Raw genomic sequence first — 20,438 nt, 5'->3', positions numbered from 1 at the left:
ATTCCCAGATGTTGTTCACTACAACTCCCAGCATCTCCAGCTGCAATGGCCTTTGGCTGGGGATTATGGGAGTTGTAGTCAACAACATCTGGAAATCCCTGTTAGAGGGAACACTGATGGTGTTGGATTACAGTGCCCATCATCCACTGTCACGGCGGCCATGGTGGCAGGGTGTGATGGGAGTTGTAGTCCAGCAACATCTGGGGACCCAAGGTTGGGAACGCCTGTGCTAGCTACTCAGGTGTTGCACAGTTTACCCAATGACTATGTAAAGCAGCCATGGTCTTGTCCAGGGTTCAGCTGTGGTTTGGCAGTGTCCAGATGCAGAGTGGTGTGTTGGGTTAAAGCAAAATGCCCCAGCTGGTCCTTTGCCAACAAAAGGATCGTAATTTGCAAATGGCTTTGCTCCTTCGCTTGCAAAGTGTGGGCAGCTAGAATTGTCAGGGACTTGTAGGAAACTTCAAGAAAGGGCAAATGAACCAGAACTGCCTCCCAAGTGTGGAAACCAATTTTAGGATTGGGGATTTTGGGGGGGGGGGGGCGTGTGTTTGTGTGTGGCGCCTTGCTTGCCTCCCTGCGACAGTGGGCCTGTTTTTCTTTGTTGGGAGCTGCAAATCTTTTGCCTCTTGCAACATACTGGGAAAATAACCTGCACGAGATGTGACCTTAATCTGTTAAAATTCCAGTCAATTAACTTTTCCTTTATTGGATTATTGGCCTTTGTCTGAACAGGCAGTGTTCAGATACGAAAATTCCGCGGCTGACACGTCTAGTTTGCTGCTCAGAACTGAAGCAGCGTTGCCCTCTTGCTGGTCCTGAGATGGCTGCAGCCCTTCGTTTGTGGGGTGGATTACTGCTGACAAGGCCTGCTAATTAACTGAGTTCTTAGTACTCTTTAATACCCCAAAGCTCGCTTTGTCAGCAATCAGCATCCCCCCCCCACCCCACACACATCTAAGCGTTGGTTCTTTGCAGCGTATTATGCAATCAAAGCTTTCCCTAAAAATATTTGGCTGCAAATCAAAGTTGGAATTGAGGGCTTAGTGAAACTGGGAGCAGGGGAGAGTTGTGTTCACGTCTGCATCTCCGACTGCAGACATTTCTTGAGAAATGTGCTGAAACTTTCAAAATGATGTATGTATAGCGATGGTGTAGGGAGGACATGACTGCTGTCTGCCTTCCGCAAGGGGTGCTTTCACCAATGCACATTCATGCTCATGTCGTCCTCTGCATAATGCTTCTTTTTTTCCTGTCCTTGGGTGGAGTAAATAACTCCATGACATGTAATCTCTTTGCCTCGCCCTGCCATAGCTGGATACAGTTTAGACTCTTTCCCTTCTGTGCTTGAAGGTGACCTTCTGAGGATGGTTCTGTGTGGACTAGTTCCGTGTAAACACAGGCAAAGCCCTTGGTCTTGCAGCCCGGGCGACTATTTTTCTGAAGCCGTGTGCTTACGCACTGCCTAACGGCTGACTAAGCAGCAAGTATGCATCTGGAGTGCATCTACCACAAATCAGTTTTTTAAAAGGGCATCTTTACTCGCTGAGAGTCAATTCATACATCCAGCAGATTCAAGTGGTAAAACGTTCCCTAGACTGTGTCGCTTTCATCGATGGGGAAACCTCCTTTGAAGGTTCCCTCTGGGGGTCAGGAACACATCGAGGAAATGGCTAGGCTGAATCCTTTCCCCTGATGTGGGTCTTCCGTTTCCATGGGGCTTATTCCATTGCTGAGTATCAGTGATGTGGGTTTGCTAGAAAATTCTGAATTGGGTTTTCTTCTTCTTCTGATGCTCTAAATTGCTTGGGATCTGATTTTGCATGTTTGTTTGAATTCTATTTAGAAGAGAAGACTCAAAAAGTAGGCCATGTTAGAGACTTGCAATTTTGGATGACGATAGCAGAACCAGAGCTGTCCCTGACTTCAGCCTGCTGGCCTGGCCTGTTCTTGTCCCTTGCTGAATTTTGTGCTTTGGATGTTAATCTTGGCATCTGTCTGTCTGCAGAATTAACGGAGGACTCCTTTTAATTCTGGGATTTGAGGCACTTTTAATAAGTATGCCTATTAAGTCCTTCACATGCTAAGCTTTCAACTGACATGGGGCATCATTATTATTCCAGATTGCTGCTGGGCAGGGGTTCAAGGCCCACCTTTGATTTCTCGAGTGGCTTTGGGACAAACTGCCCGCCTTCCTGCTTCAATTTTATGATCTGTGAAATGGGGACCGTGACCTGCTTGATGGGGTGTGGTGGGAACAGAGTCCGAGCAGCACTTTGCAGAAATGGAAACTGCTGTAGAAAGGATGTTTTGAAAGGGGGAATGCATTGCACAAAACGTCTTTTCAGTGGTGGTTTCTATCTCCCCCCCCATTGTTCATGCCCCAGTAACCCTTCATAGTGGGAGGGGGCCCCTGATGGCAACCAAAAGGGGCTCTGTCCCATATAGGTCAAAACATGGCCATGGGGCATCGTTGAAAGGGTGTGGGGGAAGGCTAACGGATATCTCGGGGGTGGAGTGAGATGGTTGTCGCTTATGGAGATGCTGTCTCCACGATCCTCTTGGAATGGGTCTGGCAGAAGTGTGGGAAGAGGATGCCGCCTCGTGCGCCAGAGAGAGGGCAGTGGGGAAGTGAGCAAGGGGTGGCCGGAGTTCCAGCTCTCTGCATACTTGCTTGGGGGGTGAGCCCCATGGAACTCAGTGGGGCTTAACGTCCAGGGAAACGGGCTTCGGACTGGGCTGTGCACCTCTGACAACGACAGCTTTGGGTCTGGACTCTCGGAGACGTTGCCTCTCCCGCACTCAAGGACGCCTCCAGTCAACGGAGCGGCTTTTGGATCCTACTGGCCAGCCTGGGGGCACCTAAAGCGGAGGCCACCGCGGGATCCGTTGGCATTCGCCTGGAGTGCCACAGCAAGAAGAGAGAGGAGGGTCAGGGTCAGGCCGGCCGGTGGGCCCCCTCCTGCCCTCAACACAACTCCACAGCAGTTGCAGTGTCCAACGCCAGGCTGCCAAGCTGTAGGCAGAGCTGCCCCCTGCCTGCCCCCCCCGCCTAGAACTGCACCAGCCCCGCCTTCCCTGGGTCACCCCTCGTCGGAGAAGCGGCTGCAGCAGAACTGAGCTCCCTGCTCCCTCTTGCCCGCCTGGCTCCTGACCAGCCGCTCCTTTGAGCCCAGCGCCAGCCTCAAAGCTCATCCCCCCCCCCACGTGGGGCGCACGCCTCCCTCGTCCCGCTTCTGCCCCCTTTTTGTAGACTTGCAGCCGTCGACGACTCGGCGGCACCCTTGACTTCCTCTCCTGTGCGGTAGGCGAAGCCCAAAGAGAGCAGCTTGTGGCTTGCGGAGGATTTGAACCCAGGCCTTCACAGTCCAGCACTCTATCCACTAGGCCAGGAGGGCACAACTCCAAACGCCCCGCTGGGCCGGAACCAACCAGGACTTGGTGTGCGGAGTCAATTTTTCAGTCCATTAATTATTACATTGACCGTGTTAATTGAAGCAGGTCTTAGCTCCTTGTGGATCTTCCCCCCGCAACAAGGGACCCGCCATTTTAACCAAGGACTGCGGCCAGAAAATAGGCCGCCTTGCTGCTTCGTCTGCGGGGCACCTGGCGCGCAGACCAGCCTCACACAAATGCCGGGCATTGCATTGGCATTGCAAGGCAGGTTCTGGGGAGGGCAGAGGAAGAGGCAACGGGCCGGAAGAGTGACCCTCTGCCTTTGCTTGCCTGCCTGCCTGCCTGCCACCGCTGATCCAGCCCACGCCATCCGTCATAGCTGTTGCCACTGAAGCCGCAGCAGCCGGCTCACTCGGCCGTGGGCCCATCACTGCCAGGTGCGTCTCATTTGGTCTCAAAAGTGGCCGCCTGCTGCTGCTCGTCACTTTGTGGCTTCTGCTGTTGTAGCAGGATCCTCCTCCCTGGGGGCCAGCCCAAAAGTCCCCGCAGACCGGAACCGGCCCCCTGGGCCATAGGATGCGCAGACCTGCAGTACACCATCCTGCCTCTTCTCTTGTTTGGGATGAGGGCTGGCACCCATGGACACCTCTCTTTCCAGCATGCCCCTCGCCCGAAAGTTCTGGAGTTTAGTGGGCAGAAAAGGAGTTTCTCCGGAAATGCCTCAGATCTACACTTCCAGCGGCACAGTGAGCCCGCTAAGGCTGCCCCAGGAAGGCAGCTTTTAATTTCTCCCTGTGGCCAAAAAAAGCTGGCCATTCTAGGTCAGTGAGCCTCATTCTCTCCAATCTCCAGGGCCACTGGCTGAGCCACTCTGATGTCATGGAATGTTCAGCCACTTAACGGCTTGTGTGTAAGGTCGGGGTGGGGGGTGGGGAGCAAGTCTTGTGGTAGCAGAGAGGAGAGCTGGTCTGGTGGTAGCAAGCGTGACTTGTCCCCTTAGCTAAGCAGGGTCCGCCCTGGTTGCATATGAAAGGGAGACTTGATGTGTGAGCACTGGAAGAGATTCCCCCTCAGGGGATGAAGCCGCTCTGGGAAGAGTAGAAACTTCCAGGTTCCCTCCCTGGCAGCTTCTCCAAGATAGGGCTAAGAGAGATTCCTGCCTGCAGCCTTGGAGAAGCCGCTGCCAGTTTGTGTAGACAATACTGAGCTAGGTAGACCAATGGTCTGACTCAGTATATGGCAGCTTCCTATGTTCCTAAGTCATTGGACATTTAAAAATTGGTGATGTTGCTATGGGGAGCGGTGTTGTGGCTGGAGATAAGGGAGGAAGGGCAGCATTTAGGAGGTTGTGAATGATGCATTGATGATTGATTTTGAGCTTGAGCCTTTTTATAATGCCTGTTTTATGGACTAAGTGCAGTCAGGTCAGAGAGAGAGAGAGAGAGTGTACACCCTCGTCTTGCTATTGTCTGCCAGTGAATATGTGGCAGTGCCCACATCTGAACCTTAACCTCTCTTCTGGGGCGGGTTTCCCAACTTTGAGTCGCCAGTTGTTGGGTGGGAACTCCTGTCAAGGGGATGATGGGAGCTGTAGTCCAGCAACTTCTGGGGACCGAAGGTTGGGAAGTCCAGTTCTGGGGCCACATCCAGTATGGTCCACCAAATGGTGGTAGTTTGTGTGTCTTTCCATTTCCTGCACTGGTCTCGATTAATCTGGACTCTTTTTCTTTGCAGGGCTCCATGGACTGTCCAAATCTGGAATTTGAATATGGAGATGCTGACAGCTATGCAGCTGAACTCTCGGGTAAAAAGAGTGAAATGTATATCTCCAAGGCACTATAGATATGCTTTAAAATACAATTAAAAGGGTGGTGGTGATTATTTTTAAAATTCCTGTGTGGCAGACAACCATTGTTTCTTTCAGGAAGTTCGAAGTGGGTTGAGAGTGATTTTGTATCCCATGGAGTACATTCTCACTGCTTTTGTTCCACGGCTGCCTTTGGTTGAATAAGCGCAGCAGGTTCCTGAAACAATATGAAAACCTGCCCCACCTGTTTTCCAGAGGCGGTAGTGGGACGCGTGTGTGCACCACAAGCAGTGATCCCTCCTTCCAGCTAAGATGAAAAATATCCATCCTCTCTCATCACCCGCAGTCGCTTCTGATTTCTGAGGTCCTGGAAGTGTATGAAGGCCATCAGGGTGGCTCTGGGCACTCCCAGGATGCTGCTGAGGATCGTTGGCTGGGAGCAAGGCCAGGGGAGAGGGGGTCTTGGGCTGCTTGGGGGTTCCCAGAGGCATCTGGTGGGCCACTGTGGGGAGGAGGGTGGACCCAAATGGACCTTTGGCTCTGATCCAGGGGTGCTCCTCAGTTTATTTAATATTGCATCAGATCATGAGCCCTGCTGGATCAGGCCCAGGGCCTATTGGGTCCAGCATCCTGTTCCACATAGTGGCCCACCAGATGCTTCTGGGAAGCTGTGATGAAACGGACACAGAGGCCCACAGGCAAGGGGTGAGGGCGTGCCCTCTACCCCAATGGTCCCTCTAAGTGGGATTCCCAGAGGTTGTTGAATGCAACTCCCATAATCCCCAAGCAAAAGCATTGCAGCTGGGAATTCTGGGAGTTGTAGTCAAAAACATCTGGGAATCCCTGTTAGAGGGGACACTGCTCTCTCCTGCTGTGACTCCCCTGCAACTGGTACTCAGAGGCATCCTGCCTCTGAGGCTGGAGGTGGCCTATAGCCCTCCGACTAGTAGCTGTTGATGGACCCGTCCTCCATGAAGTTATCCAAACCCCTCTTAAAGCCATCCAGGCTGTTGGCTGTCACCACATCTTGTGGCAGAGAATTCCATAGCTCTATGGGCTGGGATCATATGCACTTTGTAAAGTTCCATCTGTGCTGATTGTGCTGTATAAATAACTGGAGCCTTCCTTCAGCAGTCTGTTTAGAGGCACCAGTGTCACAGCAGCATGAGACCAGAGAGCTCCCCCTGAATCCCTGGTAGGGAAGCTGGGGCACAGCTCTCGGGCCATGCAGTGCAGCCCTTTAGGGAAGGAAAAGGTCTTGGGGGCATCCTACAGCTGTGTGTGTTGTGCCCGCTGCAAATAAAAATTCTGCACAGGAAGAAAGTGGAATTCTGCAACTTGCTTCTCTGAGAAAGTTGTGGAATTCAGCTTTCTTCTTGTGCAGAATTTTTAATTATTGGGGTGTGTGTGTGTGTGTGCGCGCCCATGCCCACGTGCTCAAATAAGCACAGCTGTGGTTGCCATCCCCTCTCTCCTCCTTCTGTTTTCAAAATAGACTTGTGTTGCATGCCAGATCACTCTTAGGCCAAGGCAACAGTGGTGTGTGTGAGCGGGAATGTATAATAATATCATTCTGTATTTATAGAACACCTTTCATCTCAAAGGATTCCAGGCTGGTGGGAGTGCCAGCCACAGTCAGAGGAAGGCGCTGCTGGGCGTCCTTGCACAATACAATCCAGCGCGAGGAGAAAAGGCCACAAGGGGGTGGGTGGGGGTGGGAGGCGGGGTTGTGTGTTGAGCTGTGTTTTAGGCCAGCGGTTCCCAAATTTGGGTCCCCAGGTGGTGACGTACTACAACTCACATCATCCACAGCCCCAACAGCCAAAGACCGTTTTGGCGGTGGATGATGGGGGTTGTAGTACATCATCATCTGCGGACCCAATCTTGGGGAAACCCTTTTCTAGGGGTCCACACCTCTGTGGGTGGCCCTTCTCAGGCCAAGATCTGCAGGGACGGTGCTCTTCCCCCCCGAGTTCAGCGGGGGTTGGATAACTGGATCCTGAGGTGTGGTGTGGTGGGGTAGAGGACCCTGCTGTGTTGACCAGGGAAGAGTGACGGGTCTGGCTCCTTCTATGCACGCCAGGCCTGGCCGATCCAGACATGGTGCTCCGCCTGCCAACCCCAAGAGTGGCGATTGTGCCTGCCCAAGAGCCTGAAAGATGTGCCGAGGCCTCGTCTGATTCAGGCTCAGGCAGTTCCCCCAGCCCCTGAGAACACCTTCCTGCCCCTTCCAGTTACCCCCCCCACCGCCCCCCTCTCTGAAGCCTGTCATCTTCTAGGCATGCGCAAGTGCTGGATCAGACTTGTGGCCAAGGGGACTCGGCGTTCCCTCTCGCCCCACCTTCTTCTAGTCGTTTGCAATCAGTCTTTAAAAACCGAAATTGCATTCTTAGGCTCCACCAGCAGAACCCGCTCTGTGAGGTCTTCTAACCCCATTTTTTAAAAAGCCCTGCAGGTAGGAGCATCGGCTCTGCGCAACATCCTGTGCCAATGAGTTCCGCAGACTGGCTGTGCAGCGTGTGGACGGTTCCCTTTTGGTTTTGAACCAGTTGCCTGCCAGTGTAACCAGATGATTGCAGATTTTTGTTCCTGGTGGGGATAACCTTCACCCCACCCACCCACACACTCTCCAGGCTGCTTCTGTCTTACCTGACAATCCCCTGTCCTGCATGGAGGAGTGCGATTCTGGGCCTCCTTCTGCACACCCTGCAGTGTGCAGCTCCAAAGAGACACCCCCAGGCGTGCTCTGCCCTTGGGAAGAGAAGGGATCTTGCTGGGCTGGATCGGGCCCCTCCCGAGTTGCCTCCAGTTAAGGGCTTTCAAGTAGCAGCGGCAGTGATGGAGACGGTGGGGCCGGCTTGTCCGCCTCCCTCTGCCGGCTTCAGTGTCTCCTCGAGAGTTGCCAGCACGGAGCTTTGGGTCTGTTTCTCTTCTTGGGAGCCACACCAGCGCCTCGCCTGCTGCCGCCTCGCCCCCTCTTGTGGCGCGATTGTGCTTTGGCAGACAGAGCGGCTTGGCAGCAACTCAGACGGGCAGCAGCCCTCCAAGGTCACAGGCCGCTGGTGTCATGGTCCTGGCGGGGGTCCTGGCACACACCCCTGCCCAGGCGCCTGCCAAGAGGCTGGCTGTTCTTAGCTCGGGGGGCTCCTGTTGCTAGTTGCCGGTCCTCCCGTCGGCAGGGTGGCCCGCTCTGGTTGCCGGGGTTGCTTTTCCCCTGGCAGGGATTGCATTTCTGAACAGCTTGCACGGCATGAAGAAATTCAGCAGGCGGAGGTTTTGTCCCCCGCGTGTCTCTGTGCTAAGAAGAGATGCCGCCACTGAGTTTCTGCTGATTGCATCGGCAGTCAAGGCAGAGGAGCCCTGTCAGGTGGCAGCCACCTCCTTCAGAGTCTCTTTTGCAGCCTCCCCACCTCCGGCATTTATTTTGTTTATTTTATCCCCACTGCAGCAGTGTCCCCTCTAACAAAGATTCCCAGATGTTGTTGACTACAACTCCCAGCATCCCCAGCTGCAATGGCTTTTGGCAGGGGTTTATGGGAGTTGTAGTCAACCTCTAGGAATCCCTGTTAGAAGGGACACTGCTCCCCAGGTGCTGTTGGACTACAACTCCCATCAGCACCAGCTGCAATGGCCTTTCCATTCTGCATAAAGAGCCGTCCCAGACTGATGATGCCGTAGAAAGGATAACAGTGGCGCAGTGTCACCCAGCTTCTGCACAAAGTCTCCTTAGTTTAGAGACCCTCTGTGTGCCTGGGAGAGCCACCTTACACAATGGAGGTCTCGCTTGATGGTGGCTCTGAAGCACGGCTGCTCGGAGAAGGGGGTTGTGGAACCGGGTTCGAATCTCGTCTCTGCCACGGACGAGTTGCACTCTCCTGTCTCAGTCCTGCATCTAGGGTCGGGGTAATATTATCCCTGTCTTGCAGGCTTGTTTGCAGAGTTTACTGTCTGGACGCTCTGAAGTTGGGTAGAAATTCTAAACATTGTCAGAGCTCTGGTGTGGTTTTTAAACAGAAAAATCCAGCTCTGCTTGTGTGTTTGCACCATTCCCCACCCCCACCCCCCATTCAAGTCTGAATTTTTGCACCAAGAAAACCTAGATCTGAAAACTGGATAGATTCATGCCAAGGACATGGATGTTTTGTATAATTCTGTTATGCTTATTTTAGAGCGGGGGGGGGGGAGGGGGTTTCCTACCCAGAGGGAGGTGTGCTTGTCCCCTCTCCAAAACCAAGAGCTTGCCACAGGCACCTGCCTGTCTGTGTGCTCTGCTTCCTCTGCCGCTGAGTCCTGGATTCTGCTCTGCAGATGTGCAATTGCAGATGTGCAGAACAATGGCAGCTTTTCTCTGGGCTGGTCCCAGCCGACTCCTGCAGGCACCAGAATGGGGCGCAGACATCCTCCACTGATGGACCCCTGGGGTTACTTGGAGGAAGCGCTCTTCTCACATGCTCTGAGTGCTTTTCTGTATTATTAGCTGTCAACCCATAAATCTAAAGAGCTGCCTTCTGACTCGCTTCTGTCTGCCAGTGATGGGACTTTTAACTCCAAAATCAATAGCATTTGCTTCATGGAAAAGAGGTTTAGGATTGGACCATTAGTGTGAATTGTATTGTAATTGCACTTCCAGACCTCTATGTGTGGGGCAAAGGTTGCCTCCGCCACCAACGTATCCCCCCCCCCGAGGTCTTCACTGTTCATGCAGGAAAGGGCTGGTCCTGGCTGGCCTCTCTTCTCTTGGGAGTGGGGCCATTCCTGGCTGCAGAACCTCCAAATGTAGATGGGCCCAGAGTGCCTGTTGTGGGGATGGAGGGCATGTCAGAAGGGGGAGCCAGACCCCACAATATTGGCACACCTTGCATGAGGAGAGGCCATGGGTCCGGGGTAGAGCACTTGCTTGGCATGAAGAAGGCCCCGAGTTCAATCTCTGATACCTCCAGGGTTGTTTTTTTAAATGGTTGCATAGCAGATTTGATGAATAAAGATTTGACTGATTGTTTGGAGGGTGATGGGTGAAACCCTTTGCCTGAGCATCTGGGTAGTTCCTGCCAGCAGCGTTCCCCCAAAGAGGGAGTCCCAGATGCTGTTGACTACAACTCCCAGAATCCCCAACTGCAGTGGATCTTGCTTGGCAATTCTGGGAGTTGTAGTCAACATCGTCTGGGACTCCCTCTTCAAGGAAACGCCGCCTGCCGGTCGGAGTAGGCCGTGCTGGACTTCGTGCGTTCCTATGACAATGTCCGCTCAGCCCATGCACGGAACAAACCTTGTGATGCTGTGTGCTTTGCTCAGGACTCTTCATCATGCTGATTGTGGTTCACCTTGGAACTCAAGATCTCCTCGGCTAGATGCCTTGGCAGGTGACCTAATGGCTGGTCAGTAACAACACGGCCGTTGGGCAAGAGGCTCTCCTCTCCAGCACGGCAGGGTTAGACTCTGTATCTGCCTCTTCTCCAAGAGGTGCTTTTCAGCCTCTCGGCAACCAGCCTCTCGGCTGGCTAGCTCACCAAGGGAGTCCCTGGCCCGAGGGCAGCCAGTGAGCTTTGGACCTGACTTTCCTGTCTCTGAGCTTTGCACTTGCATCGTGCTGTTTCTCGGGTCCCTTTAAGTGGGCTCTTCCTAACATCCGGGATTGGTGGGTTGGCTGGCGGAGCAAAGCGGCCATCCTGGGAGTGCTCTGGTTCACCGTTGCGGCTTCTTTTGCCTTCCTCAACAGAACTGTACAGTTACACGGAGGAGCCGGAGTTTGCCATCAACAGGAAGTGTTTTGAAGAGGATTTCCAGAAGCAAGGTAGCCCGTCTTTGTGTGTGGGAGGGCTCATTGTGGGAGCTGGAAAGCACAAAGTGCTGGGCTGCGCCAAAAGTCCAAATCCCGCTTCACGAGAACCCGGAATAAATTGCACAGTTTCCGCACGGACTTAACTAGCACGCTTCTTCCTGAATTCCGGTGCTTCTGCCGGTGTGTGTGTGTGTGTGTGTGTGTGTGTGTGTCCGTCCCCGCGTGTGCAGGAGCAATGTCACTGGAGGAAATGGTATGTATGTAAACAGGAGGGGTAATAGAGTGACTGGATAAACACAAACGCCAGAAGGAAGTGCAAACTCTGCTCCCTAAATAGAATCCTTTGCCAATCCTGGCTGCACCTTTTCAGACACGTTTCCAAATGACTCTCTAGAAACTGAATCTAAAAAAAAAGTCCCTAACATTTTTCCCTCGGGAAGTTATATTTTGCATCCCTATGTCATGTTTCTCATTTTTATCTATCTATCTGATTTCTATACCACCCTTCCAAAAATGGCTCAGGGCGGTTTACACAGAGAAATAATAAATAAATCAGATAATGTCTTTTCCACATGAGCTATGTTCACAAGTACAGGTCTATACACAGGAATGGTTATTCACACGTTACGTTGAATGCAGGTACCGCAGTAAACCTCCTGCTTGCACCATGCATTGGAGGGGCCTGCACCCAGGTTCCCTTTTGACATGAACGCAGGTACAGTCATTCACACAAACACAAGTACAAATGTACTTTCATACCACATGAAAGTCCCATCCAGACGGTCTAAAGAGCTTACCCAAAGTCCTACCCAGCACATCGGTAATTTAACCCCCCCGACCCGTCTCTCACCCGTCAGTGTTCCTCTGAAGAGATGGGGGCTGTCGGTGTGGAGGTGCGCACTTCCGTGGCAGTGACAGTGATGCTGAGATGTGGTCACTGAACTAACTTTTAATAGCGCCTCAGCTCTCTACTCGGTGGAGGTGAATTTATTAGGGGGGAAGTGACCACCGGGTAGCATTTCCCTGTAAAATCTGCTCCTCAGAGCTGGTCTGTCGCCCCTCATTTGCTCCCCAGTCGTTTTGGCCCAAACAAAGAAAGCTTTAGGAGGCAAAGGGAAGCGCTTCCTATGGCAGCCGAGGGCGCTTGTGGCCCGAGGCTTTGGCGGAGTCCCGGGGCGTGGGAGGGAGGGAGGGAGGGAGACGCGCCGTCGGCAGTGCCAGGGACGTCTCCACTGACCAGCCGGGTCTCTGCTCCAGCGAAGGGCAAGCGGTGGTTGGAGCTGGACCTGTCTCGGCAGAAGGCCCACGTGATGCAGTTACTGGATGGGCTGGAGGTGGTCAACCGGGACAAGAGGCTCAGAGTTGCCCGCGCGATTCTGTATTTGGCACAAGGTAACTGCATGTCCCAAGTAGCTGGGAGCATCCCTGGGTGCTGTTAATCTGCAGGAAGAGCCCAGCGGGGGGGGGGGGATCTGGCGGTGGGGGGAGGAGTTGGGGGGGGGAGGTGTGATGTCCAGGGGAAAGAAACATCAGCCAAGCATTACCAGGAGCAGTGCTGCTGCCCCCATGAAGAAGTAGGTGCAGCTGGAGGTGGGATCTTCTAGAACATGGGGAGCTGCTTTATACTGAGTCAGGCCTCTGGTCCGTCTGGCTCAGCGTTGTCTGCACTGATCAGCAGCAGCTCTCTGGGGTTTCAGACCGGAATCTTTCCTGGTCCTACCTAGAGATGCTGCCAGAGATTGAACCAGGGACCTTCTGCATGCGTGCAAAGCTGAGTCCCAATTCTGAGTGGAAAATCCTTTTAGAAGAACATTTGCATCGGCACTGTGTGTTGCTACTGTTAGGTGCTTTTCTGGATTTTCTTTGGGTTGGGCTCATTTCCTTGTTGTATCTTACATCAGAACAGCCCTGCTGGATCAGGCCCAAGGAGGCCCATCTAGTCCAGCATCCTGTTTCACACACTGGCCCACCAGATGCCTCTGGGAAGCCCACAGGAGCAAGAGTTGAGGGCATGCCCTCTTAAGGGCTCTCTGACTTGAGTCCCCAGGTGTTGTTGGACTACGGCTCCCATCACCCCCTGTCACAGTGGATGGGGGGAGCTGCAGTCCAGCAAGCTCTGGGGACCCAAGTTAGGCGGCTTCTGTCTTAGATAATTGGTTGCCTTGGTAGCCCAACTTCGTGGGACAGAAAGGGGTGTGCATGTTTTAATAAATATATTCCCTCAAAAGTTGCAAGCTGAAATGTCCTGACTCTTGTTTCCCAGGGGTCTTTGGGGAATGCGACACAGAGGCAGAAGTTCTCCACTGGGCCCGGCACAACAACTTCCTCTTGTACCAGATGGGAACATTCACCGCCTTCCTGGAGCTGCTCAACATGGAGATGGCGTAAGAAGTCTCCCGCACCTCAAAGGCTTAAATATATACATGCTTTCGGTGCTTCTGATTTTGTTCCTAGAAGGGATTTTTAAGACAAACACAAACAAACTGTTGTTTCCCTCAAAATGTATACATTGGTGTATGGAACTCATTGCCACTGGCTGCTATGTGGCACAAAGGACTGATTGAATCGAGCAGGAACGGCCAAGAGACCCTTCTTGTCTCCAGGCTCTGGTATGGGGCAGGAAGCATATTTCCCTACAAGCGGCTCTCCTTCCGCCCCCATCCCCATAAGTGGTGTGGCCAAGCTCCATAACTGTGTGCCCCATTGAGCAGAAAGAGCACCTCACTTATGGGGTGCCTGCTCATCATGTATAAAGCCCAGCAGCCATCTAGCACTAGAGCAGAATCTCTCTCTCTCTCACACGGCTTGAAATCATGTTTTTAAATCTGTCTTGCAAAACTGGCCCAACCACACTTTCAAATCCAGCAGGTCTGCAAGTGGCCAGGAAGAATGGCTTGCGGGAGGGATCCAGCCCCAGGCTGCCATCTGGCCTTCGCAGAGCATAGATCTCTTCATGGCTGCTAGGCCTGGCAGGCATGAATACAAGCGGCTTTCTGCAGGGTTTCCTGCCTCCGCGCCGTCTGCTCAATGCCGGAGATCAGTCTGGGGCAGATGCTCTCTGTGTGTCCTGCTTGTGAACCTCCTGCCTGGGTGCCATTAATTGTTGTGACGTTTCTGCAAAGGAGCGGCTTGGGCAGCTCATGACGGCTGCTCTCTCTCGCTTCCTTCCAGCAACAGCCAAGCGTGCAGCAGCGCCCTGAGGAAACCGGCCATCTCCCTGGCGGACAGCACGGAGCTCAGGTGAGGGGCTGCCCCTCCTCCTGCGATCTGGGCCTGCCTGCTGGGAGGGGGTCTGGCTGTGCCTGGGCAAGGAGAGGCAGGCTGTGCCCAGCCCCGTTCAGAGCCCGCCAGGAAGGCGGGGGCTGCCCGTGGAAGTCGCTGCCAAGCAGAGCTTGGAGTTTGTTTTGAACTTCAGGTGCAAGCTCGATTAAGAGTGCTTCCGTGGATTTCGTGTGTGTGCGCCTAATATTCAAGTTCAAATACTTAGGAAGTGGAACATCTGATATAGTTGTACTTGCAGTTTCACTTCTGGAACAGGGACGGTTTGTTCCGGAGGGAGGGGAGCGGTGTGGATGCCATCAAAATGAAAACTAACATGCTGTGCTTGCTTTGTTTTTGTTTTGTTTACTAAAAACATGCTAAAAGAGATCCCGGTCACCTTAGGGCCAATCTGAAGCTCTCTGGCTGCTGGACTACAACTCCCATCCTCCTCAGCTATAACTTATTGCAGCTGGGGATGGTGGGATTTGTAGTTGGACAACAACTGGAGAGCCTCAGGTTGGTCACCCCTGATCAAGGGCTTCTGAGAATGTTGCTTGTATCGGTGGCCCCACTGGCGGGGAGGGCAGGGAAGCAGATATGGATACCTGTCTCCCCACCTTCCAGGGAGGCTAATAGCAGAGCTGGTGCAGGCATGGGAGGCAGCTGGCAGCTGGGAAAGCATCCGGAGATTGGGTCCGATCACAAATCTTCCGTGTGGTGCGGGTGTTCGCTATCGGATGTCAGAATTCTGGCTCATGTGAGGGGCAGTTCCAAGGGTAACGGAATCAGGCACGTCACCACTTTTTCCGTGACTGCAGCCATCAGCAGATTTTCAAGTTGATATTCTATGTACCCACTGGCAGGAGAGCATCTCCTCCTATAAGGCCATTTGTTCACAAAATCCTTAAATATAGATAGTGTCTGAAAAGTGCAAAATATGTCAGTAAAGGAATCTGAAATTTTGAATCATGTTTCTAATTCCATTACAGACGTATTTTGCATGTTCTAGACGAGTTTTGGTGTTTTGTAAAAATAAGGCCTTCTAGTAGGAAATAGATCAACCTGAAAATTTGCTGGTGGCTACAGTTCTTGAAAATGTGAGGTCGTGCCTGATTCCGTTACTCCTTGGCGTTGCCCTGAGGAGCCACTCCGTGCAGGGAGGCTCTGACACACACTCTCCCTCTCTGCTTTTCCATCAGGGTGTTGCTGAGCGTCATGTACCTGATGGTGGAAACCATCCGGGTGGAGATGGAGACTGACCCACCCAAGTGGAAAAGCTCCCGAGAGACATTCAGGACGGAGCTCAGTAGGTTCCTGTAGCTTGTGTGGTGAAGCGTGGTGCTGAAGCATCAGACTAGACTGGAAGGAGGGGAGTGGGACACCCTCCACGCCCCCCCCAACAAAAACCGAAGGCGCCACATTGTGTGAGGTTTGGCACAGCAGGTGGGTTGGGGGATCACACCATCGCTGCTGCCAATGATGCCCCAGACCATGGGGTGGAGGGAATAGCTGCCACTGATACGACAATTTCTCACAAGGAGGCTTTTTGTCTCTCTGCCTTTTAATCCCACCATTCCTCTGAGAAACTCAGGCCCGCATGCGAGTGCACCACTCCTTTGATCTCCACAACCTCCCTGTAGGGTAGGTTAGGCTTGGGGGTGGGGCTGTGGCTCGGTGGCAGAGCTTCTGCTCAGCATGCAGAAGGTTCCAGGTTCAATCCCTGGCAGCCTCTCCAGGTAGGGCTGAGAGAAATTCATGCCTGAAGCCCTGGAGAGCCACTGCCAGTCAGAGCAGACAGTACTGAGCTGGATCGGCCCAAGGGTGTGACTCAGTAGACAGCGGCTTCCTGTCTTCCTGCCTTTGAGATTGTGACTGGCCCAAAGTTATCCAGTGAGTTTCAAAGCTGAGTAGATTTGAATCTGGGTCTCCCTAGTCCTTGTCTGACCCTCTAATCCAGGAGTTCCCAACCTTGGGTGCCCAGAGGGTGTTGGACTACAACTCCCATCATCCTCCAGCCACTATGGTCAAGGGTAGTCCAACAACAACAACAACTGAGGACTCAAGGTTGGGAACCCCTCCTGCCAAGGGGGATAGGTTTATCAGTTACTACCTGCCATGGTTTGTGGCTCAAAGCAGGATGCCTCTGAATACCAGCTGCAGGGGAGCAACAGCAGGAGGGAGGGCAGGCCCCTCTCAGCTCCTGCCTGGGGGCTTCCCTGCGGCATCTGGTGGGCCACTGTGCGAAACAGGGTGCTGGACTGGATGGGCCTCCTTGGGCCTGATCCAGCAGGGCTGTTCTGAGGTTCTTATGTGTATTAAACAATATCCTGCCTTTCTGATCAAATTCAAGGTGGCTTGCAGAAAATGGTTAAAAGCACAATATATAAAAACACATTTAAAAAACAAACAAACCCCAATAAGCCAGATCAAAAAGTTGCTAATGAAGAACAAAGCAAAGAAACATTCATGTAAGGGGGAGAGGGAACGCCAGCAGAAGCAAAGCGGACTTCACGTGCTGATGAAAAACTGGGAAAGATGAAGCCAGCCTGCTGTCTTGTGGGAGGGAGTTCCTAGGGTGGGAGCAGCCACTGAGAAGTCCCTGTCTCAAGTGGTCATGCAGGAGGGCTTCCGGTGAGATGAGCAGATTCACGTGGGAGGAAGCAGGCCTTCCTCCTGGTTGGAGGCTAAATGCTGGGCTGGGCTGGGCCATTGCTCTGGCCTGCTCCACAGGTCCTGTGTCTCACTCTTGCCTCTGTCTCTCTCCTCAGGTTTCCCTGTGCACAGCGAAGAGCCTTTTGCTCTCTTGCTCTTCACCATGGTGACCAAGTTCTGCAGTGGGCACGCTCCGCATTTCCCCATGAAGAAAGTTCTGCTTCTGCTCTGGAAAGTGCTCATGGTAGGTGAGATTCCTGGTCTCAGCAGTGGGAATTGCAGCTGTAATATTGTGGTGGTGGGAAGGTCCTCCACTTCCACATAGAACTCGAAAAGTCACTCTGTGGAGGGGACTTCTGGCGTACCATTGATGGGTACGGAGCTTTATGTCATGTGAGGGTGCAGTCTCTGCCCCAAGGGCCTTACAGTCTATATTGTAAAGTTTGTTGTGTGTGCAGAGCACAGGCTATGACAGTGACAACCATAACACAGAATTATACTCTAAAATTCCGGATGAATATATATTTAAAGCAAATGATCCACCATCCCCTGCTGTTAACTGCTGTCTCAGCCAAATATTTTTGACACAGCTTTCTTGCAAGTACTGTGAAAAATTCCACCCTATGTGTGGCGAAAATAGATTTATCAGCAAGCAAGCTGAAATTTTTCTCCTCTGGTCAGCCAATTCTTGAATGAAGAGAACCCCCTCAAATCTCTCTCTCTGGGCTTATCGTAGAGGGGTTGCCTTGATATATAATCTGTAGCTCAACAGAAGGGGAGGGCACAGAGGCAGGGGAAACGGTTTAGCTTCAGTAACTTGCTGGTTGCTGTTCAGAAGTGCCCATGAGATTTATAGCCTCAAGAGATGGATAAGATAACAGAATAATTGCTTTGCTGGATCGTGTCCAGGGCCCATCTGCTCCAGCCAAACCATTCTACTCAGGAAACAGCCATAAACACTATTGGTTGGCTCTAAACAGCTGCTGGAGCCACGTCCTCCTTACGCTGCTACATCCAGCTCCTTTGTGGTGCTGGTTGGAGCTCTCCGGGGTCCTGATTGCTGCCCCAGGGAGCTGTCCAAGGTCAGTGTCCCTCCTGGATCCCCGCCTCAGCAGAGACCCCGGCCCGGCCTGGAACAAGATACAGAGGAGAAGTGGGGAGTGTTTGCTCTGAAGAGCCCTTCTCCAGCCACCCAGGAGGGATGCTGAGGAAGAGAAGGAAGCAGCTTAAAAAACCAAGATGGTGGCTTTCCTGCCAGCCATCAGTGAAGCATGGTTAGGAGGTGGTGACTGCAGAAGGCGAGCTTTGCCTCTGGCCATTGGACTGCGAGCTTCAGGGTCTCCCTGCCAAACAGAAGCTCCGCCTGTGGCCTCCCCAATGCTTGCAACGGTTCCTCTGAGACCGTGCAGGGTGGCAGGCTGGGGCTGCCCTTCAGTGACGTTCGCATCTCTCCCGCTTGCCTGCAGTTCACCTTGGGTGGTTTTGAAGCCCTCCAGGCCCTGAAGGTGAAGAAGCGGGAGGAGCTGGGCCTTCTGCCCCTGCCAGAGGACAGCATCCAGGTCATGCGCAGCATGCGGGCCGCCTCTCCTCCTGCCTACACCATTGAGCTGATGGACCAGCAGCAGCAGCAGCAACAGCAACAACAGCAGCAGCAGCAGCAGAAACGGGGTCACCGGAGCAGGAGGGTAGGCGCTGGTGGGAGCCGGACCTTCCCTCATACCGCGGATGGCAAACTTTTGATGGCTTGACATTATCCTACGTGAAATGCATCTAAACCAGGGGTTCTCCCATGATCCCCTGCTACAGTAGCCAAAAGCTGTAAGAGCAGGGGATGATGGGCTTTGTAGTACCATGTCATAGACACATAGGAAGCTGCCATAAATGGGATCAGACCATTGGTCCCTCAGTACTGTCTACACAGACTGGCGGTGGCTTCTCCAAGGTTGGAGATACGGTACAGTCCAAGATACAGTACAGTTCTGGCCACTTTATCTTAAGAAGGATATTGCCGAACTGGAAAAGGTGCAGAAGAGGGCAAGCGAGATGATCAGGAGCTTGGAGCACCTTCCTTATGAGACTAGGCTACAGCATCTGGGGCTCTTTACCTTGCAGAAGAGGCGACTAAGGGGAGACATGATCAAGGTGTATAAAATTATGCATGGAGTAGAGAGAGTGGATGGAGAGAAAAACCTTCTTCTCCTCAACACTAGAACCTTGGGTCATCCCATGAAACTGAAGGCCAGGAGATTTAGGACTGACCAAAGGAAGTACTTTTTCACACACCACATAATTAGCTTATGGAATTCCCTGCCACAGGATGTGGTGATGCCTACTAGTTTCGGTGGCTTTAAAAGGGGCTTAGACAAATTCATGGAGGGCAGGTCTATCGATGGCTACTAGTCTGGTGGCTGTGGGCCACCTCCAGCCTCAGAGGCAAGATTCCTCTGTGTGCCACTTGCAGGGGAGCAACAGGAAGAGAGAGGGCATGCCCTCAGCTCTTGCCTGTAGGCTTCCAGCAGCGGCATCTGGTGGGCCACTGTGTGAAACGGGATGCTGGACTAGATGGGCCTCCTTGGGCCTGATCCAGCAGGGTTGTTCTTACGTTCTTAAAGTTACAGGCAGGAGTTTCTCTCAGGCCTAACTGGAGATGTTGCCAGAGATGGAACTAGGAACCTCCTTCATGCAAGCGCACAGGTGCTCTTTCTGGAGTGGCCTCATCGCCTAAGGAGAATCTCTTATAATGCTCACACATATAGTTTCCCGTTCAAATGTAAACCAAGGCAGACCCTGCTTAGCCAAGGGGCCAATTCATGCCTGCCACCACAAGACCGTCTCTCCTCCCATCTGTGCACTGAAGCTGGAGAAACCCTGGCTTAGATTCATTTCTTGCAGAATAATGTCAAACTCTTTGGCTTGTAATGTAGCTCTTTAAAATCAATACAAAAACTATTGCGGGGGGCAGAGGGAGAGGGCATTTTGAACAGTTCAGCTTGCAGTGTGTTTAAGGGTTTCATAAACCAAATACATACAACAGATTAAAAGATGACCCAGAAAAACAAAATATTCGTCACACAACTGAAAGCGGAGTGCATGATTTTGGAGCCAGCCTCCGCTTTCTAGGACGAGGGGTTCTGCTCTGGCTCGGAGTCAAAGCCACCGGGACATTTTAGCTTTCATCTTGGTTCTGGTTCACTGCAAAAAGCCTCCCTGGATGGTTTAGGGTTCCGGCTGGGGTGGCTCCCTAATTCCCTGTTCGAGGCAGACCTCGCTCAGGAAGGGCAGGCAGAAGAATTCGAGTTTGGAAGGCCAGCTGGATTCCCCCCCACCCCATCCCCCTTGTGGGCAGGTGAAGAGGGGGCCTCGTAGGCGATGCTGCTGTTGTTGTGATGGGGGCTTTGAGATGTCTTGGGGCTGGGGCACCACAGCTCAGCTGTGCCGCTCCACCTCCTCCCTCTCCTAGCTGAGTGGCAGAGCATCTGCTTGGCAGGAAGAAGGTCCCCGGTTCAGTCCCTGGCAGCATCTCCGGGCAGGCCTGGGAAAGACTCT

The 20,438-nt window shown here is 52.8% G+C and overlaps 1 protein-coding gene, 1 long non-coding RNA gene and 1 other non-coding gene across 8 annotated transcripts in view; 2 read left to right on the top strand and 1 right to left on the bottom strand.

Annotated features, from left to right (window-relative positions):
- The window catches only part of STRIP2 (striatin interacting protein 2), a 57,168-nt gene that overhangs the window by 9,662 nt on the left and 27,068 nt on the right, over positions 1-20,438 (top strand). For 3 of the 6 annotated variants that reach the window (XM_053255533.1, XM_053255535.1, XM_053255537.1), the window contains exons 2-9: positions 5,128-5,197; positions 10,917-10,991; positions 12,237-12,371; positions 13,243-13,363; positions 14,151-14,219; positions 15,440-15,546; positions 17,009-17,136; positions 18,359-18,577. In XM_053255533.1, the coding sequence (XP_053111508.1) occupies positions 5,128-5,197; positions 10,917-10,991; positions 12,237-12,371; positions 13,243-13,363; positions 14,151-14,219; positions 15,440-15,546; positions 17,009-17,136; positions 18,359-18,577 (924 nt within the window). Of the gene's footprint in view, positions 1-1,996; positions 3,831-5,127; positions 5,198-10,916; positions 10,992-12,236; positions 12,372-13,242; positions 13,364-14,150; positions 14,220-15,439; positions 15,547-17,008; positions 17,137-18,358; positions 18,578-20,438 lie in introns of those variants that run through there. The other 3 variants (XM_053255536.1, XM_053255534.1, XM_053255538.1) reach the window with 3 other exon arrangements.
- LOC128327172 (uncharacterized) lies at positions 686-8,167 on the bottom strand. Its single transcript, XR_008308514.1, has 2 exons — positions 7,850-8,167; positions 686-1,999 (listed from the first exon to the last, which is right to left on the bottom strand). It is a non-coding gene; the product is annotated as an uncharacterized LOC128327172 (long non-coding RNA).
- TRNAA-AGC (transfer RNA alanine (anticodon AGC)) lies at positions 15,901-15,972 on the top strand. The gene has a single exon. It is a non-coding gene; the product is annotated as a tRNA-Ala (tRNA).

Source organism: Hemicordylus capensis, chromosome 5 (assembly GCF_027244095.1).
Source record: "Hemicordylus capensis ecotype Gifberg chromosome 5, rHemCap1.1.pri, whole genome shotgun sequence".
Lineage (NCBI taxonomy): Eukaryota > Metazoa > Chordata > Lepidosauria > Squamata > Cordylidae > Hemicordylus > Hemicordylus capensis.
This window is presented reverse-complemented; position numbering and strand designations above follow the sequence as displayed.